Here is a 24138-nt window from a genome sequence, read left to right as displayed (position 1 = left end):
GGCAGATCTAGAGTCCAGCCCTCATCTGAGGGGCATCCACCACAACCTGAGCCCAGAGTGTCTCTAGAGGCAGAGCACTTACTGAGGGAAGTTTTCTAGAAGATTCCACTGAGGACATCACTGTTGTGGCTTCTCTAGCAGGGTGTTTTGAGACTGGCTAATGAATGTTTACAAGAACTGAGGATAAAAGGCAGTGAGGACAGGCAAGCAGGCACAATCACAATGTTACTGGGAACAGTGCTGCTCGCTCCCCGCCCCAACAGGCCTTCCCCACCCTACCTTGTGCTGCTAAAAAGGGCGCTGGGTGGGCACTGCTGTGGAAAAGAGACAGAGAGAGAGATTAAGTCTGGGGAGATAGCATAATGGACATGCAAAGAGACTTTCATGCCTGAGGCTCCAAAGCCCCAGGTCAATCTCCTGCACCACCATAAGCCAAAGCTGAGCAGTGCTCTGGTAAAAACAAAATGGGGGGGGGGGAGAAAGAGGTAGAAATAGAGTTTAAATGCAGTCATGGAAAAATCCAGCTGCAGACAGAGATTTTTCCATCTCATGATGGAAACATATAGCAAGGGAAACATTTTTACCAACTTGCAATATTGAACCCACTTCCCATGGGTGACAACCCCCTGGTCCCCATCTGCAGGAGGGAAAGCATCACAAGTGGAGGAGCAATGTTGCAGGTATCTCTCTTTATCTCTCCCCAACTCTCTATTTCTCTGTCTCTATCAAAAGACAAAGAAAAAGGGTGGAGGTAGATAGGCATAATGGTTATGCAAAGACGCTCTAAATCCTCTGCATCACCATAATAAAAAAAGTCACCCAGAAGTTGAAAAATAAGAACAGAAGGGAAAGCACAAAGCAGAACTTGAACTAGAATTGGTGTATTGCACCAAACAAAGTAAAGGACTCTGGGGTTAGTGTTCAGGTCCTGGGACATGATGGCAGAGGAGGACCTAGAAGAGGTTAGATTGTCATGTGGAAAATGGAGAAATGTTACACATGTACAAACTACTGTATTTTACTGTCAACTATAAACCATTAATCCCCACCCCCAATAAAGAAAAAGAAAGAAAAAAGAAAAGGTCACCAGGAACAATGGATTAGTCATGCAGGTACCACATCCCAGCAAATAACCACAGTGGCAAAATATCCCAAGTTGGACAAGTCCAGCATGAGCTCTCACCCTTACATGGCCAGTATGACTTGAACTTCAGCAGAGGCCTGGTAATACTCCAGGTGCTGGTCATTTTTGTTACTCCACAAAGCCATTGGCTTTCTGTCTGTTACACTCCCTCCACTGGCCAACTGCCATGGGACTTCTTCTAGCGTTTGCCCTTCTTCCGTAGCCAGTCAACAGCGTCAGGTTGAGCCTGATGTAAAGTTTCGAGACCTCCTTTGAATCTGGAGAGGTGGCAGTTGTTGACTATGTGGGTCATAGTCTGTCTGGAGCCGCAGGGGCAGTTCAGGTTGTCTCTGGCTCCCCAGCGATGGAACATAGCGGTGCACCGGCCATGGCCTGTTCGATAGCGATTGAGGAGGGCCCAATCATAACGTGCTAGGTCAAAGCCGGGTTGATGCTTGCAGGGGTCTGTGATGAGGTGTTTGTTCTTTACCTCAGCTGACTGCCAACTCTGTTTCCAAGAGACTGGAACAGAGAAGTTCAGTGTAGGCATAGGGGACCAGATTGGGTGACGAGACGTCAAGTGTTAGACAGGGTGGGTGAAGATATCCGGCGTATATTGGCAGGTCCGGTCGAGCATAGACGTGGGAAATGAACTTAGATGATGCCGCATCCCGACGAATATCTGGCGGGGCAATGTTGCTAAGAACTAGCAGCCATGGAACCGGGGTGGAACGGACGGTTCCAGAAATTATCCTCATGGAGGAATATAATTTGGAATCGACCAAGTGGACATGGGGGTTACGGAACCATACTGGGGCACAGTATTCTGCAGTGGAATAGCATAATGCCAGAGATGATGATCGTAGTGTGGAAGCACTCGTGCCCCATGAGGATCTGGCCAGTCTTGCAAAGATGTTATTCCTCGCGCCCACCTTTGCTGCAGTTTTTATGAGATGTTCGTGAAATGACAGAGTGCAATCGAGAGTAATGCCAAGATAGACTGGCTGGGCTTCATGCCGGATTCTCGTATCGCCAAGCTGCACATTAAGCTCACGCGAGGCCGAGGCATGGTGTAGATGGAAAACAGATGATACCGTTTTTGCAGTGCTAGGGATTAGTCGCCATTTTTTACAGTAATCAGATATCAGAGACATGTCTTTCGTGACTGGGACTTATCAGCAAGCATTCAGGTCAGCCTGGAGGTCCCAGTGTATAGGGGCTCACAGGAGACCCCCAAGCTACAGAGATGTCCCCCTCCCACATGGACCTAACTCTTTCCTCTGAAAACACCCCATGGGCACAGACAGCTTTCAGAAGGATGAACTTGAGAAAAACTGTGATCATGTGCTCACTAAATACATCCATCAGTGGAAGGAACCAGTCATGGAAAAGAGTTAAAAGGGGGAGGCTGTATGAAGAATATCCCTTTCTCCAACATTAATATCACTTTATTGGGGAAATGGTGATTTACAGGTTTGTTGGAATGAGGTTACATTTCTACATTTCCCCAAGACAAAAGTGTCAGTACCCTTCACCCTCCACCAAACCCTCAACCTGTTCCCCCACAGGGACTTAGCTCCCCATTCTGTCCTCGTTTCCTCCCTTCCTCCCTTGTAAGCCCCTGAATCTGCTGTGATGGACTAAAGGAGTTATCCAGGATTGTCCTTGGCCTTGCTTCTTAGAGCCCACCTGTGAGTGAGATCTTCCAGTATTTGTCCTTCTCCCTCTGGCTCATCTTGCTCATCATAACTCCCTCTGGTTCAATCCACACTGTAGCAAAGGTGAATATGTCAACACTTCTTGTAGCTATGTAATATTTTGTTGTGTATATTCCATAACTGCTGTAACCATTTGTCTGACGTTGGAAGAATGTCCCATTTCCAGGCACCCTGAAGCTCCCTGGGAAACTCTATGATCTGTATAGGCTGCCAGGTCTAGGGGCTCTGGTCCCTGCCATGTGTGTCTGTGCCTATTCTAACCGGGATCACCTGTCTGCCTTGTCTTGTTTCGCCTTCCCTGTAGCTACTACATGCTAGAGAACAGGCCGAGGAACATCTATGGCATGGTCTGCTACTCCTGCCTCCTGGCACCCCCCAACACCAAAGAGTGTGAGTGCTCCTGTTTGCTCCTGATTTGGGGGAGGGGGGTGTCCAAACACTGATGTCTACTGCCACTGTTTTAGAAGGAAGCTATGCCAGGAAACCCAGGCCTCAAGGAAAAGATCCACCCTAGGTGCCCTGCCAGCCCCCAGCCCTCACCCACCACCCACCCCAAGCTGACTGTCAGTTCTGTGGAGGGAGGTTCTAGTGAGAAGTTCCATCACACCCAGAAAATCACAGCAGCTCTGTGAGTCTCCACTTTATCTCGGACCACAATTGGAAAAACTTCAGAGCTCACAGAGGCCACTTTGCAGAGAACTGCAAAGCACTAGACAGTTGTAAATTCTCCTGAGTTTATTGAGGGCTGGTCACTGGTGCATCCAGCTGAGTGTACATGTCACCATGCACAAGGATCCAGGTTCAAGTCCCCAACCCCAACTGGCCACAGGGATGCTCCATGAGCAGTGAAGCAAGGCTGCAGTTGTCTCTCTTTCTTTCTCCCTCCATACCTCTCTCTCCCCTCTCAATTTTTCTCTGTCTTACCAAAGAAAAGAAAAGGAAAAAAATTTCCACTGAAAGTGGTAGATTCACAGTCTAGACACTAAAGACACCAAGCCCCAAGCAAAAAGCACTGCTCAGCTCTGGTTTATGATGGTGCGAGGGATTGAACCTGGGACTTTGGAACCTCACATTAACACCACTAACAACAATATGCTCCTCACCCAGTGATACTTTATTTCATATCTTGGTTAAAAGTTCTTTGTTATTTATCCTGGTGCTTCTGTACAGGATAGTGAAATATAAAGGTGTTTTGACAGTGACAACTTTGTTCATTTCTCTCTTTGCTATTTATTCATGTGACACTTATTGTTTATCCTATAATTATCTCAACATTATTAGTTTAATATTACCTAAATATTTGATAAGATCTGTGAAATCGTGAATTGAGATGTATTTTGAAAAATGTATATTTGTAAATTTTCATAATGCAAATATATATACATATATAAATATCACATACTTTTAAAAAGATGTGTATTTGGGGATCGGGTGGTAGCGCAGCAGGTTAAGTGTACATGGCGCGAAGTGCAAGGACTGGCATAAGGATCCTGGTTTGAGTCCTTGGCTCCCCACCTGCAGGAGAGTCACTTCACAGGCGGTGAAGCAGATCCGCAGGTGTCTATTTTTCTCTCCTCCTCTCTGTCTTCCCCTCCTCTCTCCATTTCTCTCTGTCCTACCCAATAGTGATAACATCAATAACAACAACAATAACTACAACAATAAAAAAAGACATGTATTTATTTGTTGTCACCAGAGTTTCACCACTCCACACTGACTACTCAGGTAGAAAATCAGTGACAGAGATAAAAATAAAGCCACCACACTTTCTTCAGTGCATTGGAGGCTAAAAAAACCTAGGCCATGCCAGGACAAAGCAAGTGCACTCTCTAAGCAGGCTCTCTTGTCAGCCAAATGTATTTCTTTATTAATGGTGGAGAGAGAAGAAGGGGAGAAACCCAAAGCATCACTCCAGTGATGCAGTACTCGGGTGTGGACTCAGGACCTTACACTTGTGAAGTCCAGGCAATAACCACTGTGCTACCTCCCAGACTTCCTCATACATATTTTGGAATTTAAGGGCAGTCACCAGAGTGCCACCGTTAGAACATGGAGCCCTGTGGGGCACGATGTAAACTCTACCTGAGCCACCTGTCACGAGAGAGACAACAAGGCTTTCAGGTCAAGGATTCCACCGGGGGGACTTTCTTTCGTGATCTCCTTTGGGTTTAATTCTCAACCTTTTCTGAGGTAACATCAGCAGAGAATGTACTTCGTGTGGGGGAACCAGGTGGTGGTACACCTGGCTAAGTGCACTAGCAGGACTCGAGAAAAGAGGCGGGTTTGAGACCCGGCTCCCCACCTGCAAGGGGGTTACTTCACAAGCAGTGATGCAGGTCTGCAGATGTCTATCTTTCTATCTCCCTCTCCTCTCTCAATTTCTCTCTGTCCTATCCAATAAAATGGGGGGAAATGGCCCCCAGGAGCAGCGGGTTCACAGTGTCGGCACTGAGCCCCAGCAATAAACTTGGAGGAAGAAATTAATAAAAAGCACTGTGTGTGATCTCTGTGACCTGCACTTAGAAGTACTAGTTGGCAGGGTGTTGGGGGACAGCTGGGGGAAGGCTGGGGCCTAGTCCTGCACAAATGGGGACTTGCCTTACTCTCCCTCCAGCTCCACTCTCACAGGGGAACACTGAGACTCCAAATTCTTTAGCTCTCCCCAAGACCCTAAGCAACCCCATCTTCCCACAGTGACTTTACTTGAGGAGACAAGAGTAAGAGCTCAGGAGCAGCCAAATAGCTCATGTGGATAGTACACTGCTTTGCCAGTCCTCACCGCATTGGAGGAAGCATCTATGCTGTGGCCTCTCTCTGTGTGTCTCTGTCTCTTTTATCTGAAAAAAGTTATCTCAGAGTAGTGAAGCCCCCCCCACACACACACCCAAAAAGGAGTGTGAAGAGGAAGGAGAGAAGTGAGCCTGCAGGGATGCTGTGTGTCAATCAGGGCCCCTCAGGGATGTCGCTCCTCACTTGCCAAATTTCTGAAGTTGATGAGCCAGGCAGTAATGTCTCTAAAATTGTGCTTTCCTGCTTAATTAATTAGCTTCCTTTGCTAATTAACCCACTAGTTAAAGAAGACCTGGGGTCCCCGGTGGGAAATCAGTGCCCCCACCCCCTGAGCAGGTGATCGGTAGGTTCTATAAACCCCAGAAAAAGCATGTGGCACAGAGTTAGGGCAGGAGAAGCCACAGGGCAGCCCGTCAAGGAGTGAAGTGCACCCTCAGCATCCAGCAGAACTGCCTCCTGTGAAGTCCCCCCACTTGTGATGGCTCTCCCAGACATGTGGGACCAGCATAGGTCTGTGGTGCTGGCTCCCATCAGAGCACCCAGAACTGGGCCTCTCCCAACTGGGCAGGTGCTGAGGCACTGAGCATGCACAGTTCTAGAAAGTTCTCAGGGGGCCAAGACCAGACTCTGAGAAACCCCCACCCTCCCGCTAGAACTTCACTATGGCATTTAAGTCCCATGGAATTTAGAAAATCAAGCTAACCTCCCCCCACCCCACCCCACCCTCGCCCAGCCCTACTTCCTCTCCTACCAAACCAAGGCTTCTAAGGGCTGGGGTTTATGGGGGATGACCCTGCACAATTAGAAGGAAAGGTGCTGGCAAGGCCAAACAAGCTGTTGGACCAAAGAGATAGCACAATGAGAGAGCAGGACTTGTGTCTCTGAGGACCCAGAGGCCCAGGTTCAATTCCCAGCACTGTCAGTTGCCAGAGCTCTGGTGCCTCTCTCTCTCTCTCTCTCTCTCTCTCTCTCTTCCTCTCTCTCTCTTTCCTCAACCACCTGCAAGGGAGGAAGCTTCATGAGCAGTGGAGTAGTACTATCACTATCACTCTCCTCTCTCTCACTCTCTATCTTAAAGAAACAAAATTGGCCTGGGGCCAGATGATGGCACACCTGGTTGAGCATAAATGTTACAATGCACACAGACCCAAGTTCAAGGCCCCAGCCCCCACCTGCAGGGGAAAAGCTTTTGTGAGCAAGTAGTGTATCTTATATATCTGCAGGTATCTTATTTGTCTCTCTCCTTCTCTATCTCCCCCTTTCCTCTCGATTTCTGTCCAATAAATAAATAAAGATTAAAAAAATTTTTAAAAAGAAACAAAATTTGTCACCAGGAAAGTCATGCAGACACTGATGACAAAAGTAAATAAAAAGAGAAATCTTCATCTTAAATCTAAATTGTTGCCCTATACAGACTGCCAGCCAGGCTTTCACATATGTCACTAGCATATCTATAGATGGTGTGGATGAACAGACCTCAAAGCCATTCCCCACACTCCATCTTTGCAATGGATAGAAGCATGGCTACTTTAAGCCATGCCCATAGACCTCAAAGCCACTCCCACCTTAGATCCTTCCCGGTGGACCTTGCACTGCTCCAGGTAGAAGGTTTGCACACAGGGCAATGGAGCCATAGTTGACCAACCCAGAGGAACAACATTGAGAATTGTCTCCCTCTAACTTTGACACACTGTGGCCTCCAGAGGAAACTCCTAGATGCCAGACACTTTGTAAGCACTAAATTCAGCCTCTTAAACTGGAGCAGGGCCTAGGTTGGGGACTCAAGTCTATGGCTGTCCCTACTGTCCTCAGGATGGCTGTCCCCTGATGCCACCTGTTTGCCACCTGCTGTCCCCACTGCCTGGTCCATTTCACTCAGATGTGCTCAGAGAAGACTTTTTTTTTTTAAGGAATCAGAATGCTTTAATTAAAAAGTCACAAGTGGATGATAAAGTATGTAGGAACTTAAAATTTACAAACTAGCAGATTTGTCCATATCCCTTCCTGCAGACCATTTGTATGCTCAGCACAAGGGCAGGGAACACCAAAGAATGTCCACCGTCATCCAGGCTGCCCAGTTGTTAGCAGCTGAGCTCATCAGAGGAGAATGAATGAATCAGGACAGAGCACGGCCCAGCCCACAGAGGTCTGCACCGCTCTTTGCTGATAGCATTGTCACCTGCCCTACTGAGTGGGGGCAAAGGGATTTCATCCCTCCTGGGCTGCTCTTACTGTCCCTCCCCTAGACCACAGGTCTGGGCAGGTCTGTGTCCCCAAGCACTGCCACCCAACCTCAGCCAGCAAGCTAGGGACAAGAATAGACAAAGATGACAGGCCCAGAAACAGAGCCTACAGGTAGCTCTATTTCCTGACCACATAGCTGAAGGTCCCTTGAGCCCCTGGCCAAACAGATAGATTGGCTTGCTTTCAATGTCCTGTTTGTTCTGAAGAGGGAAATCAGGTTTTGCTGGCAGTTGGGGGCTTTTACTCACTCACTTTCTTGGGCTGGTGTTTGATAGCCGGCCTCCCAGCCCAGGTCAGAAATCTGTTTGCTTGCTTCCTTCCTTGCTTGCTTGCTTTTAGTTCATGTTTCATTGTCACTGTAACTTTGCCACTCTGGGCTTTCTCAGGTAAAGACATAAAGAAAGAGAGAAAGAAATCACAACATAGAAGCTTCCTCCAATGCAGTGGAAATCAATCTCCAAGCAGAGTCAGGTGCCTGACTAAACAGCATTCTGACAACAATTTTAGAAAGCAGATAATCACACGCAGGCTGAGTGGTGGTGCAGTGGGTGGGGTGTTGAATTCTCAAGTATGAGATCCCAAGTTCAATCCCTGCACTGCACATACCGGAATAGTGTCCTCCTTCTCCCTCTCTCTCTCTCTCTCTTTCTCTCATAAGTAAATAAAACTTTTGGGGCGGGGCAGGCAGCAGCGCAACTTGCTAAGCACACACATTACAGTGCTCAAGGATTTAGGCTCAAGCCTAGGTCCCCACCTGCAGGGGAAAAGCTTCATGAGTGGGGAAGTAGAGCTGCAGGTGTCTCTTTGTCTCTTTCCCTCTATATTTCCCCTCCCCTCTCAATTTCTGTCTCTATCCAATAATAAAATTAAGAAATAAAAAGAAAATAGCATTATTTTTCAAAGATATTAATAAATAATTTTAAAAATATTAGTCAGAGGAAAAACCCTAAAGGAAAAGGCATTAAAATGTCCACTTCAAATAATGAGGCTTGTTCAGGGGGAGGTTCCTCCTCTTCTTTCTTGTGTCTTGGTTTTTTTCCATGATTTTTTAAGGCATGAACACTGATTACTTACTTTACCACTAGAGAATGCATTAAAAGTACACTCATGTTCCATGTAATTGAAAGGATTACTCAGTAATACTTCCCCCAACAAGACATTGGACCACTCTTCTCATTTTTGGCTTGCATTCCTATCTCACTTCACTGAGGTGAAGAGACTTGCAAAGCCCCAGCACTGTGGCTAGTTTCAGCAGGTTATATACCATGTGTGTCTCTGTGGATGTTAAACAATGACCTTTGCCTGGTGCTGGCATGCCCAGTAGAGCACACATCTATATGAGGGAAGCTTCGAGAACCTTGGCACAATTCTGCAAGTATCTCTCCTCTCTATCTCCTTCTATTCTCTATCTCTATTCCTCTCTTGCTCTCTATGAGAAAAGAGAAAGCAATAGCTTCTGGGAACAGTAGAATCATACTGGCAACAAGTCCTAGAGGAAAAAGAGAAAGAAAATAATATGAAAGGGAAGGGAAGGGAAGGGAAGGGAAGGGAAGGGAAGGGAAGGGAAGGAAAGGAAAGGAAAGGAAAGGAAAGGAAAGGAAAGGAAAGGAAAGGAAAGGAAAGGAAAGGAAAGGAAAGGAAAGGAAAGAAGGTGGTGGGTAGATAGTATAATAGTTATGAAAAGAGACTCTCATGCCTCAGGCCCTAAGGTCCCAGCTTCAATCCTCCACACCAGAGCTGAGAAGTGCTCTGGTTAAAAGAAGAAGAAGAAGAAGAAGAAGAAGAAGAAGAAGAAGAAGAAGAGGAAGAAGAAGAAGAAGGAGAAGGAGAAGGAGAAGGAGAAGGAGAAGGAGAAGAAAAAGAAGGAGGAGGAGGCGGAAGAGGAGGAGGAGAAGAAGAAGAGGAGGAGGGAAGGAAGAAGGAAGGAAGGAGGGAAAAAGAGAGAAAGAGAAAGTAAGAAAGAAAGAAAGAAAGAAAGAAAGAAAGAAAGAAAGAAAGAAAGAAAGAAAGAAAGAAAGGTGATCTTTGAAAAGACAAAATGCTCACTAGACTTGATGAATGTCTCAGCAACTAGGGCACAGGGCTTGTAGAACACTGTTTAGGGATTGTCCCCAAAGAAATGGGGGTGTCTTCCCCACCCCCTCTCCAGTCCACTCATAACCTAGGATCAAGGCGGGTTCACTGCGTGTCCCCACTGACACTGTGGTTCCCCTGCACAGGTGTGGGCGCCACATCTGGAGTCTCAGCCAATTTACCTGGCACGTCTGGCAGCAGCACCCTTCCCCCCTCCCTGCACGCACACAAAGGTAAGCAGGGTGCTTCTGAGGCCACTCAGAAACCATTGCATCTGTGGGCATAAAAAAGAGGATGACAGGAAAGACATATCATGAAGTGTGCAGCTCTTGGAACTTCTTGTGGTGGCCAGAACTAACCTGCCAGGCTCAGCTCTCAGATGAGACAAGAATTTGGGGTTTTGGGCTGGGAGTATGGACTGACCAGTCAATGCCTATGTTCAGTGGGGAAGCAATTACAGAAGCCAGACCTTCCACCTTCTGCAACCCACAATGACCCTGGGTCCATACTCCCAGAGGGATAAAGAATGGGAAAGCTATCAGGGGAGGGGATGGGATACAGAGTTCTGGTGGTGGGAATTGTGGAATTATACCCCTCCTATCCTATAATTTTGTTAATCATTATTAAATCATTAAAAATAAAATAAAGAATTTGGTATTTCAAGCTGGCACTTGGATAGTACGGTTTTGTCACATGTTCAAGCCTGGTGCCCACCCTATTAAAAGAAGCTCTAGAACTGTAGCCTCTCTCTCTCTCTCTCTCTCTCTCTCTCTCTCTCTCTCAAAAAGTTTTTTCCCTGTACAAGCCCCCGGTTCCCCACCTGTAGGGGAGTCGCTTCACAGGTGGTGAAGCAGGTCTAGATGTCTATCTTTCTCTCCCCCTCCTCTGTCTTCCCCTCCTCTCTCCATTTCTCTCTGTCCTATCTAACAATGACGACATCAGTAACAACAACAATAATAACTGCAACAACAATTTAAAAAGCAAGGGCAACAAAAGGTAAAATAAATAAATATTTTTTTAAAGTTTTAAGAAGTTGGGGTTGCAAGCCAGTGCCCAGACGCATCCCAGTGTCAGCACCATTGCTGTCAGAGGTTGTGGTCCTGACTGGGAGGAGGAGATTCTTTAGAGACATGAACCCCAGGTCACTGCCTTCTCTTCCAACTCCAGCAGAGCTCTCGGGCCAAGGTCACCTGGCCACAGCCTTGATCATCGCCATGTCTACCATCTTCATCATGGCTATCGCCATTGTCCTCATCATCATGTTCTATATCATGAAGACAAAGCCCTCAGCCCCAGGTAAGTGCTCCCTATGCTCCCCTCCTCTCCCTGGAGGCAGCTGGCTCAGCAGACACTCACTCCCCCTCTCTCTGCACACAGCCTGCTGTGCCAGCCACCCGGTGAAGAGCGTGGAGGCCCCAGCCACCAAGGAGGAGGAGAAGAAAGAGGCCCAAGGTCTGCACACAGAGCCCCAAGAGTTGAGCTTAGTCTGCCAGGTGGAGGGGGCCCCTCTTGTTTCTGCTTCAGCTTCCCAGCTTCTGGGATCACTTAGACAAGGGCTGTAATAAGAGGGCCACCAGCACTTCCTCCTGAGGGTTTGGGTCCAGTCACGGTCCAGTCACCAGTCAGGGCTGTGCACAGGGAGGGTGAACCTCCCAGTCTGAGGTCAGCTGACACTCTGCCCGCTCCTACTCCCATGTACCTGCAGATGGCGTGGTGATCTTCTCAGAGAAAGAGGAATTCGAGAAGCTGACCCCGGCACCGGCGATGACTGCCAAGAGGTGAGCCACTGGCAGGCAGCCGCTGGCTGAGAGTGGGTACAGCTCCCTGGTGAGCCAACACCGGTCACCAAGGATCTACTGCCCAGGCTTGGGACACTGGCCCCCTTTTGTCCCCCTTTCCCCTCTTTTCTTTAGTTTTTATTTTATTTTTGATAGACTCTGAGAGACAGAGAGATAGAGGAAAGACAGGCAGACGGAGAGATACCAGCAGCACTGCTGCACTTCATGTGAAGTTCCCCCCCCTTTTCAAGTGGGGACCAAGGGCTTGAATGTGGGCCCTTATACATGGTGACACATACACTCTACCAGGTAAGCCGCTACCCAGCCTTTCTCTTTCCTTTTTCTTTCGTGGGGCCTCTGCCTTCCTCAGGTGCACCCCAAAGTTCCTGCCAACCTCCTTTTCCTCTGCAGCCTGGTTCAGGTGGCTGCTGCTACCATCACATAGCACTGGTGTCATGGGTGGGGCCAAACTAGAAGTGCCAGTCCTAGCTGCTGGTGACAGGGGCCCACACAGATGTGTCGCTCACTCAGTCTGATTGCCTTTTGCCTCAGCAAGTCTGATAAGCACGGTGCTGAGATCATCTATCACTGTCACTGCCTCCCAATTCTCACAAATTAATGCCTTTTAAAAAAATGGTGTGGGGAGATGGTACAATGGTTATGTAATAGAGTTTCCTTTTAAAAATACTTTATTAGGGTGTCGGGGTGGGGGAGACAGCATAATGGTTATGCAAAGGAATTCTCATGCCTGAGGCTTCAAAGCCCCAGGTTCAATCCCCTGCATCACCATAAATCAGAGCTGAGCAGTGCTCTGGTAAAAAATAAATCAATAAAAATAATAATAAGAAGAAGAAAGATACTTTACTAAGTTTATTTAAATGAGAGAGAGAGAGAGAAGTACAGAGAAAGATACAGAGACCAGAGCACTGCTCAGCTCTGGCATATGGTGGTGCTGGGGACTGAACCTAGGACCTCAGAGCCTCAGGCGTGCAAGGCATCTTCATCACCACTATGAAGTCTCCATGGTCCTGCAATAGACTTTCATGCCTGAGGCACTGAGATCCCAGGTTCTGTCCCCCACAATACTAGAAGTCAGATGAATAGTGCTCTGGACAAAAAAATAAATGAAAGGGCCAGATGGTAGTACACCTAGTCTAGTGTACACATTACCATGTGTAAGCGCCCAGATTCAAACCTTCAGTCCTCACCTGCAGGAGGGAAGCTTCATGAGTGTTGAAGCAGTACTGCGGCATCTCTCTGTCTCTCTCCTTCTCCATCTCCCCTCCCCCCTCTCTAGTTCTCTCTGTGCTATTAATAATAAGTTAAAAAATTTTAGGTAAAAACCAAAGATAAACAAATCAGTTCCTTGAAAGTCTTCAAGCCATGTGGATTGAGCAGGATGCCTATAAGAAGGAATCTTGCTTTTCATGGATTTGGGATGAACCTGAGAGTCTATGAGCCCTCCCCATGTGCCTGGGTGTGAGTGAGCCCATCTTCTTGGCGGCTTCCCACACACTGTTACCTCAGCGTCCAGCCTGCTTATTTAAGAACCCTTTACTGGACCAGGTAGGGTGTGGGAAGGAGCAGTCCCAAGCCCACCCCCTGCCATACACACACACACACACACACACACACACACACACACACACACACACACACACACACGAGTCACATCCCCTCAGATCACTTCTTTCTGGAAGGGAAGAAAGGGAGGGAACTTTCTCCCTTTGTGCCCACCAGTTGCACACAAAGACCAAGACTTCCCGGTTGATGGCTGCAGCCCTGGAGCACTGCTGGTAGCTCCCGAAGCCCTGGACACATGGCCACCCTCTTGTTTCCACAGTGAGAACGATGCCTCGTCAGAAAACGAGCAGCTGCTAAGCCGCAGCATGGATAGCGACGAGGAACCAGCCCCTGACAAGCAGGGCTCCCCAGAGCTGTGTCTGCTGTCACTGGTGCACCTGGCCCGGGAGAAGCCGGCCACCACCACCAAGTCAGCCGGGGTAAGGCCACAGGTTGTCCCTCCTGCCCCACACCTCTTGTACTGAGCCAGATGTCAAACAAGACACTAAAGCCACCACTTCTGGAGTTGGCGGTGCCTTACCTAGTGGAGTGTACACATTGTCATGCGTGAGGATTCAGGTTCAAGCCCCCTGTTCCCGCCTATGGGGGAGGGAAGCTTCACAAGTGGTAGAGCAATGCTGCAGGGCTCTCTCTCTCTCTCGCTCTCTCTCTCTCTCTCTCTCTCTCTCTCTGTTTCTATCATAACAGAAAGGGGGGGATGACCATCAAGCACAGTAAGACCATTTAGGTCTTGAGCCCCAGCAACAATCCTGGTGGCAAAATCAAATCAAGTAAAACACACTTTCCTTTAATATATATTTGATAATGTGAAACTGAAAAGAAAATCTGTAAATCTATTCACATATATCCAAACAGACTTAGATCTACAAGTATCTTTAGAATGTTATTGTTTATTCTGCTAGAATTATAACTAGAAGCTGTGTCTGCACACTGCTCCCAGTGGCCATTTTTTCCCTTCCTCTAGGTAGAGGGAAAGAGATGGAGAGAGAAAAGAGAGGAGAGACTGTGCATTGCTCCACCACTCAGAGTGCCCCCCACCCCACCCCTGCAGGTGCTCCCATGTGATGGCCCAGGACTTGAACTTGAGGCCTTGTGCCTGGTAACATGTGCCCTCTACTGTGTGAACCACTTGCCAGCTCCCTAGAATGTACTTTTCCTGTGCTATTGTCCAATGGTTGTCCCCAGAAGTAGCCCTCTTGGTTTAGGGAGGTGGTAGAGTGAGCATAGCAAAGCCCCAGTGACCTGAGACTGTTGAGGGAGCCTGATACAAGCCTCAAAGAAGCCTGATACTTACATTCCAAGTCTGTAGTGGGAGATGGCCTCTGATTTGGGGTTCTACCAGGGAATTCTGTGCTCTGGGCTGCTCTGGGCTGCTCTGGGCTGCTCTGGGCTGCTCTATTCAGTACCCTCTGCAGAGACCCTGGGGGTCCTGGAAGCTCAAAGAAGACTGTCATGTTCCTGATGGGTGTCTTTTGTCCCTGTCCAGAGAGTACCCCCTCCTGGCACTCAGCTGTGGCAAGTGCATCCCCATAGCTCTGAGGGGGCTGTGTACACAGTTACGAAGGTCCTGGCATCATTCTCCAAGCAGATTCGTGGCCTAGAGTCTGCCGTCAGGCACTCTACCACTGAGCAGCACCCCCTCTGAAAGACACCCCTATCTTAAGTGAGATGTACAGGGAATCCCAAGGAAGTCCATGGGGATCCCAGAAGGCCTGGTCTTGGGGTTTTCAGAGCAAAAGCAAAAGCATACTCTGTGTGAACCTCAGACAAGAACTACATCAATATTTCTGATTAACTGTCAGCCATTTCCAAGGAGACTTTGGTGTTCTTTTTCCCCCCTCTCTCTCTTTCACTCACACCTCTTCATTTTCCTTTCTCTCTCTCTCTCTCTCTCTCTCTTTTTTTCTCACTTACACCTCTTCATTTTCCTTCCACAGATTCAGAGCCGGAGGAAAAAGATACTGGATGTATATGCCAATGTGTGTGGAGTGGTGGAAGGTAATCTTACTAGACCATGGTGGTGTCGGCGGGGTGGGTTGTGCTCCAGGGCTCTCTTGTGGCTCCTCTCTGACCACCAGGAGTGCCAGCCATCCTTTGAGGGGCCAGAAGAGGCTCCTTAGCCACAGCATAGCCCATCTCAGGAATAGAGCGACATGGGACTTGGTTCCCAACTAGTTGGATGCATATCCCGAGCTCTTTCTCTCAAATGCACAGTGGCCCAGTGCAGGCCCTCGTGGACACTACTTAACGTGGGCCCCCAGAGCACTGTCTCTGCCTTGGCACAATCATCTGCAAGCCCTTCTGAAGCAGCTGCATACCAATGATTAGCCATCCCTCCCTCTCCCAGCCACCTATGGTGTCAAGGGGCTAGTAGAGGCCCTCTGCTCCCTCTAGAGATACCATGGGGATGCTGCTATGTGTCTAATCATTAAGCCAGCTAAAAACATCTAATCCTGGGGTGAACAGATGGCTCACCTGGCAGATGTCTCAGCATATTTGAGGGCCCCAGTTCAATCCCCTGGTCACCACATAGGAATACCTGCAGGGGGTGAAATTTCATGAGTTATGAACAGTGCTGCTGTGTCTCTCCTCTCTCTGCCTTCCTCTCTCCCTCTGTCTCTTTCTATCTCTCACCCTCTAGGTGAAAGGGAAAAAAAAGACAGTAAAGTCATGCAGACACTGAGCAGTAACTCTGGTGGAGGAAAAAAATTCTTAGCTAATTTTAGCATGGGGTTATTAGGAGTAAAACTTGTGTAATTTTCATTATAAGGTTTTTTGTTTTGTTTTTGTTTATCTATCAATGAGAGAGAAAGAACTAGAGCATCAATCTGGCTATATGATGCTGGGGTTCAAACCTGAGACTTTGGTAGGGGTAGATAGCATAGGGGTTATGCAAAGGGACTCTCATGCCTGAGGCTCCAAAGTCCCAGGTTCAATCCCCTGCACCACCATAACCCAGTGAGTGGTTCTCTGAGGAAAGAAACAAACAAACTTGAGACCTCATGCTTGAGAGCCCAATGCTTTGTCCACAGCTCTACGTCCTGGGCTGCAACATACATTTTTTTTTAATTGCCACCAGGGTTTCTGCTGGGACTCAGTGCCAGCACTATGAATCCACCACTTTCAGTGGCCATTTTTGCCTTTTTTTCTTCTGACTTATATTAGCTAGAACAGAGAGAAATTGAAAGAGGACAGGGAGATAGAGAGAGGGAAAAAAAGATAGGCACCTGCAGATCTGCTTCACCTGTCATGAAGTGCCTCCCCATAAGTGGGGAGCAGGGGCTCAAACCTGGGTCCTTGTGCTTGGTAATATGTGTGCTGCGTGCTTAACCGGTGCGCCACTGCCTGGCCCAGGATGCATACATTTTAATGTGAGTAGAAGCCATCCTTTCTGTGGATGAATGCCTAGGAGCACAATTGTATGGTGGTTTTTTGTCCAGTATTGCCGGGCTAGCGTCGTGGGTGGGAGAGAGAAAGGATCCAGGAACCAAGTTCATGGAAGTAGCAATACAAATCTTTATTCATTCAGGAGCCCCAGAGTTGGGCATGAGTGTAGCGGGTTAAGTCACATGGAGCCAAAAACCACAATGGCCAGCGTCCGCCTCCCCCTGCAAGCCTGCCCTCCTCTAGGTCAAGATACAGAAGAGAGGAAGAGAGAGAAACCAGAAACAGAAGTGGTTTTATAGGATAAAACTGGAAGTGGCAAGTCAGAAATGGAAATGACTAGGAAAGGGGGTGGAGAAAGGCAAAAGCATGCTGGGAAGGTGGAAGCTTCCTTCACAACTGTTGTGAGGGTTTTAGCTGGTGGGATTAATGTTACCCTGCAGGCAGGGCGGGTCTCAAGGTAGAACGAAGAGAAATATCAGCAATGCAGGATGGAGCAGGGGGAGTTGGCTTAACGCCCGACACAGTTTTTTTTTTTTTTGCCTCCAGGGTTATTGCTGGTGCTCAGTGCATGCACCACGAATCCACTGCTCCTGGAGGCTATTTTTTTCCTTTTTGTTGCCCTTGTTGTCTTATTGTTGTTGTGGTTATTATTATTGTTGTTGTTATTGATGTTGTTGTTATTGAATAGGACAGAGAGAAATGAAGAGAGGAAGGGAAGACAGAGGGGGAGAAAAAGAGAGACACCTGCAGACCTGCTACACCACTTGTGAAGCGAGCCCCCTGCAGGTGGGGAGCTGGAGGCTCCAACCGGGATCCTCACGATGGCCCTCGCAGTTCACACCATGTGTGCTTCGACAGCTGCACTACTGCCCACCACCCACTGAGTATCTTTTAATGGGATTTTTTAATGACATGATTTGTCTCCAGAGGCCAGGTTTATATCTCCATCCCCACACCCACCCCCACTTCTCTGCCTCTCTGCCAGAATTTGTTGCCATTACTGTTATTTTATTTTAGTCCCTCTGATTGCTGTTCTGATATCTCATCGTGGTGTGAATTTTGGTTTTCCTAATGTTTGAACATCTTCCCACATAGTCTAATAGCTGTGTATCCCCTTCACTGAAATAGTTTTCATATCTTTTATACATTTTCTGACTGAAAAAAATTTTTACCACGGTTCTGCAGGGCTCCACCACTCATGGTGGTCTTTTTTTTTTTTTTTTACTGATTTAATAATGATCTACAAGACCATAGGATAAGAGGGGTACAATTCCACACAATTCCCACTGCCAAAGTTCTGTATTCCATCCCCTTTTTTTTTATATAGAGGAAGAGAGAGAGAGAGAGAGAGAGAGAGAGAGAGAGAAGGAGAGAGACCGGCATCACTGCTTCACCACTAGTGAAGCTTCCCCCTGCAGGTGAGGAGCAGGAGATTTGAACCTGGGTCCTCACACATGGTAACCTAGCTTTGTATTCTTCACATAGAGATCCAAAAGAGGGATTGTCTAGTCCTATGGTAGCCCTATTGTTAGTCTCTTCAGGAAAATCCACTGTTTTCCAAAATGACAGCAACAATTCTGTCCCTACCCACAGTTCATTATCTTTTTTAAATCATTTTTTTATTGATTGGATAGAGACAGCCAGAAATTGAAAGGAGGAGGAGATAGAAATGGAGAGAGACAGAGAGACATCTGCATCCCTGCTTCACTTCTTATAAAGCTTCCTCTTTGCAGGTGTGGACTGGGGGCTTGAACCTGGGATCTTGTGTACTGTAACATGTGCACTCAACCAGGTGCACCACTGCCCAGTCCCCCATTACACACAGTTCATTATTCTCTGACCCTCCCCAACTTATGCTGCTGTTTCTTTTGCTATAAGTCACTTTCACCAGCATGAGGGCATATCGCCTTGCAGTCTGAAGTTGCATTTCCCTGATATTAAGTGCTGATGAACATCTCGTCAGGTGCCTCGACCATCTGTATGTCCTCTCTGATTAACTGTCTTTGAGAACTTTCCACCCATTTTTTGATGGGGTTGTTTTGTTTCTATTATTGAGCCCTACAAGATCTTTATATATCTAGGCCAGGAATCCCTGTGGGTATGTGATATACAAATATCTTCTCCTATTTAGTAGGTTGTACTGTTCTCTTTCTACTGTCTCTTACTGCAATAGTTATGCAAAAAGATCTTCATGCCAGAGGCACCAAAAGTGCCAGGTTCAGCCTCCCCCCTAAGCCAGGGCTAAATAATGCTCTGGTAAAGGAGGAGGAGGAGGGAGAGAGGAAGAGACTTGCTGTGTTTTCACTTGCAGTATAAAAACTTTTCATTTGAATGCAGCCCCAGTCCCACCTGTCTTTACTTTCATGTTCCCTGAGATGAGGGGTTAAGTCCCTACCACATCTCAAAGGCTGATGTCATGAACATCTCACTTATTTTATCCTTTTTTTAAAAAAATTTTTATTTATTTATTTTCCCTTTTGTCGCCCTTGTTGCTTTTTATCGTTGTTGTAGTTATTGTTATTGGTGTCTTTGTTGTTAGATAGGACAGAGAGAAATGTAGAGAGGAGGGGAAGACAGAGATGGAGAAAGAAAGACACCTGCAGACCAGCTTCATCGCTTGTGAAGCGACTCCCCTGCAGGTGGGGAGCCGGGGCTCGAACCGGGATCCTTAGCCAGTCCTTGCGCTTTGCACACGTGCACTTAACCCACTGCGCTACCACCCGTCTCCCTCTTATTTTATCTTCTATGTATTTTATGGTTTGGGATCTTTCTTCCAGGCCTTTAGTGCCTCTTGAGTTTCTTTGGAGAATAGTCCAGTTTCATACTTTAGCATGTGGCTGTCCAATTCTCTCAACTATTTGTTAAAGCGATAAAACTGGTCTTTGGGGTATCATTACTTTCTTGGGGAGTCAGTCACTCCTGGGATGAGGTGAACAGAGGCTTCTATGGGGTTGGCAGGATCCTGAGTATTGATGGCCTTAAGCAATACATTTATTCTAAGGGGTATTCTTTTCTTTTTTTTTTTTTTACATTTTTTTACTTTATTGGGGGATTCCTGTTTTACAATCACCAGTAAATATGATAGTTTTCACACGAATAACATTTCTCACTTTTCCACATAACAATACAACCCCCACTAGGTCCTCTGCCATCCTTTTCCAGGACCTGAACTCTCCCCCCTCCCACCTACCCACCCGTCTTTTCCTTTGGTGCAATACACTACACCACTCCAGTCCAGGTTCCGCTTAGTGTTTTCTCTTCTTATCTTGTTTTTCAACTTCTGCCTGTGAATGAGATAATCCCATATTCATCCTTCTGTTTCTGACTTATTGCACTTGACATGACTCCTTTAAGCTCCCTCCAAGATGGGCCTAAAATGGTGAAATCACCATTTTTAATAGCTGAGTAATATTTCATTGTGTATATATACCACAACTTGCTCAGCCACTCATCTGTTGTTGAACACCTGGGTTGCTTCCAGGTTTGGGCTATTACAAATTATGCTGCTGTGAACATGGGTACACATAAATCTTTTTGGATGGGTGTGTTGGGTTCCTTAGGATATATCCCCAGGACAGGAATTGCAGGATCATAGGGTAGGTCCATTTCTAGCCTCTGAGAGTTCTCCAGACTGCTCTTCACAGGGGTTGGACCAATTTACATAGTCTGGAGGTGAGGGGAGTACTCTGCATCTTTCTTTTAGTCTTCAAGCTTTAAGAAAATGTTTTTAGGGTGAGGGAGATAGCATAATAGTTATGCAAGAGGGCTTAATTTCTGAGGCTCCACGGTCCCGGGTTCTGTACCCAGCACCACCATGAGCCATAGCTGAACAGTGCTCTGGTAGAAAAAAAAAATCTTAAAAATAATCTTTAAACACAGATACAATCTAATAGGAAAATAGAGCCTTATACAACATAGTGTGGTCATGGAAATGTGACCATGACAATGTCACTTGTTTGTCTTTGCTGTGTTCTAGTGATTTGAGTGGAGTCAGTTACAGTTTCAACCTACCCTCAGAATAACAGGGTGCACACAATGTGTGGATGCCAGGAAACAGGGATCATGCGTGTTGTCATAAAGTCTGTCCATTCCAAGAGACCTATGCTTTTATTTTACTTTCCTTTTTTTTTTTAATTTTTTATTTATTTATTTATTTTTAATTTTTGTTGTATTTATTTATTTAGTCCCTTTTGTTGCCCTTATTGTTTCGTTGTTGTAGTTATTATTTTTGTTGTTACTGATGTCATTGTTGTTGGATAGGACAGAGAGAAATGGAGAGAGGAGGGGAAGACAGAGGGGGAGAGAAAGACAGACACCTGCAGACCTGCTTCACCGCCTGTGAAGGGACTCCCCTGCAAGTGGGGAGCCGGGGCTCGAACCGGGATCCTTACGCCGGTCCTTGCGCTTTGCGCCACGTGCGCTTAACCCGCTGCGCTACCGCCCGACTCCCTTACTTTCCTTTTATTTATTCAAGAGAAGACTAGGAGAGAGAGAAAGAAAAAAAAGAAAAACAGACATCACATTAATACATGTACTGCCGGGGACCTCATGCTTGAGAGTTCAACACTTTATCCACTGTGCTACCTCCTGGACCACTGCTTTTATTTTATTTTGTTAACCAGAGCACCGCTCTAGTGCAGCTTGGGATTGAACCTGGGACCTCAGACCCATCCCAAGCATGAAAGTCTTTTTTTTTTTTCTGAACTTACTCTGCTATCTCCCTAGCTGAGATATGTGCCTTTAGATTACTATCTTTGACAGGCTCCTTTATCATCATGTAATCCTCCTTCTCCTAAAGTATGTTTCATCCAGTTTCAGTAAAGTCAACCCAACTTTACACACACACACACACACACACACACACACACTATTTTAAAGGGGCTGGAAAAACAGCTCACCTGGTCAGTGCATGTGTTTTGCCATGCACATGGCCCAGGTCCCAGCCTGGCCCCCAGCACATTGGAGGAAGCTTTGGTGCCATGGTCTCCCTTCCTCTTTTTTTTTTTAATTTTTTATTAGCAATTTGATATTAATTTAGAAAATTACATGTCAGCAGGGGTATAATTCCATACGATTCCCACCAGGGTTCTGAGTCCCAAGTCCTTCCACTGCAAACCACCATGGTTCTCTCAAGGTTGCAGACATGGGTTAAGTGTCATCTCTACGACTATCTGTCTACATTTATACCTATTTGCCCCCTTTTTCTTCCAGGTCGAGTCCACTTTTCCCCTCTAAGTCACACATAATCTTATTACTACATCCAAATATTTCTTTTTTGGGTTCCCTCTCTCTGGGACCTGATACAGCTGGAATTCAGAGCCCACTTGTCCTCTTCTTCCTATCACTTCTCCTCCACTGGGATTATGGATCAAAGTTGTTTTGGGGGTGTAGAAGGTAGGAGTTTTGGCTTCTGTAAATGCTTCTCCACTGAAATTGGGTGTGGGCAGGTTGATCCATACCACCAGCCTGTTTCTGTCTTTCCCTAGTGGGGTAGGACTCTAGAGAGGTGAAGTTCCAGAACACATTGTTGAAGTCATCTGCCCAGAGAAGTCAGGGTGGAATCATGGTCTGCAACTTGGCTTGTGGAAGGTGGCAGGACATAAAGTGAGACAAAATGGTAAATGAACAGGAACCAAAATGTAGGAACAAGGCAGATGAGACTGGGGCTCTTGAGGTGGAAGAAAGCTTGGAAATCTGTTTTGGCATGTTTTTAGGGGCCCATGACTATGATAGTTTTTGCTTGAGTTTGATAGCTAGCATGAAGTTGGATAAAAAATATTGTCTGAGATAATGGTGTCAGAGTGGAGAAAAGGACTAGAGAGTTGGATTAAGGCAGAGAGTAGCTTCCACTCTTGAAAAAATTCTGTGGATAGAATTAACTATTTACAAGAGTCGGGCAGTAGCGCAATGGGTTAAGCGCACGTGGCACAAAGTGCAAAGACTGGCATAAGGATCCTGGTTTGAGCCCCGGGCTCCCCACCTGCAGAGGAGTCGCTTCACAAACAGTGAAGCAGGTCTGCAAGTGCCTCTCTTTCTCTCCCTGTCTCTGTCTTCCCCTCCTCTCTCCATTTCTCTCTTTCCTTTCCAACAGCAATGACATCAATAACAATAACTATGACAATAAAACAAGGGGAATAAATAAATATTTTTTTAAATTTTTTAAAAAATAACTATTTACCTCCATCGACCTGATCCAGGGTATATATATATTTAGCACCAGAGCCTGTGTAACCTCTAAGTCCCTGTTGGTCTGAGCTCGCAGCTCATGGTCACAGCTGGGAACATTGCTGGCTGCACTAATTTCAGGACCAGTCTTCCTCGACTGGCAGGGAAGGATGACCCAGCCTCCCTTTGGAGACTGGGGCAGTCTCTACCATAGTTGCTCTATGCTAAGGGCAAGGTCTTGCCTCTCTCTTCTATCTCTCTATCTTCTCTGTGTGTGTGTGTGTCCTTCTGTTTCTCTGTCCTGTTCCTCTGTCCATCTCTCAGTCTCTCTTTCCATCTCTCTGTCCCTCTCTCTGTCCCTGTCTGTCTCTCCATCTCTGTCTGGAAAGAGCCTGGTGTTGACATTAGTGGCAATGGCAATAACCTTTACTGTTGTCCTAGTGCCCCCCACCGTGCACCTGCAGCACCCCCTGACTTGCCCCTGACTTGTCCTGTCTACAGGCCTCAGCCCCACCGAGCTGCCCTTCGACTGCCTGGAGAAGACCAGCCGCATGCTCAGCGCCACCTACAACTCGGAGAAGGCGGTGGTGAAGACATGGCGCCACCTGGCGGAGAGCTTTGGGCTGAAGCGGGACGAGATAGGGGGCATGACGGACGGGCTGCAGCTGTTCGACCGCATAAGCACTGCGGGTTACAGCATCCCGGAGCTGCTCACCAAGCTGGTGCAGATTGAGCGCCTGGACGCTGTGGAGTCCCTTTGCGCAGACATCCTGGACTGGGCTGGGGGTGCGCCCGCCACCCCTACTGCATCCTGAGGGTGCCCCAGGGTCAGGAAGCTGACTGAAGGGGGTGCAGCTGGCAAGAGGGTCAGCTGAGGACTTCCTTGCCGGAAGTGGCCTGGAAAAATGTAGGGGGCTGCAAGGAGCACGAGGCAGCCGGGCCTGTCTCCCCATCACCACTGAGCAGGTGACAAGTGGCAGGTGTCCCCCCTGCAGCTTACAGGGCAGAGGCAACACTCACCTAGTCCGTCCCACAGCTCCTGGGTGGATCTTGTTGGGTGAGCACAGAAGGAGCAGTGTGGGGGTGACAGTGACCCAGAGACTGGTCTCTGACCTCATGGAGTTTACAACCCAGCAAGGAACCGAAGATGAGTATACAACCACCCAACAGTCTGAATGAGGAGATGGGTCTGAGAGAATGTGAGCCAAGTTCTTGCACTGGTGTACTGTGGGATATCTCCCCACACCCCATGGAGAGAGCAGTGTGGAGGCAGGTA

The 24138-nt window shown here is 47.3% G+C and overlaps 1 protein-coding gene across 3 annotated transcripts in view; it reads left to right on the top strand.

Moving 5' to 3' along the window:
* The window catches only part of EDAR (ectodysplasin A receptor), a 29844-nt gene extending 5706 nt beyond the window's left edge, over positions 1-24138 (top strand). The window contains exons 4-11 of one of the 3 annotated variants that reach the window (XM_007537122.2): positions 3146-3231; positions 10095-10181; positions 11119-11244; positions 11326-11400; positions 11654-11726; positions 13570-13729; positions 15248-15308; positions 23364-24138. In XM_007537122.2, the coding sequence (XP_007537184.2) occupies positions 3146-3231; positions 10095-10181; positions 11119-11244; positions 11326-11400; positions 11654-11726; positions 13570-13729; positions 15248-15308; positions 23364-23677 (982 nt within the window). In that variant the 3' untranslated portion in view covers positions 23678-24138. Of the gene's footprint in view, positions 1-3145; positions 3232-10094; positions 10182-11115; positions 11401-11653; positions 11727-13569; positions 13730-15247; positions 15309-23363 lie in introns of all 3 variants that reach the window. The other 2 variants (XM_060184243.1, XM_060184242.1) reach the window with 2 other exon arrangements.

Source organism: Erinaceus europaeus, unplaced genomic scaffold (genome assembly GCF_950295315.1).
Source record: "Erinaceus europaeus unplaced genomic scaffold, mEriEur2.1 scaffold_435, whole genome shotgun sequence".
Taxonomy (NCBI): domain Eukaryota; kingdom Metazoa; phylum Chordata; class Mammalia; order Eulipotyphla; family Erinaceidae; genus Erinaceus; species Erinaceus europaeus.
The sequence above is the reverse complement of the archived record's forward strand: the minus strand, read 5'-3'. Positions and strand labels throughout refer to the sequence as shown.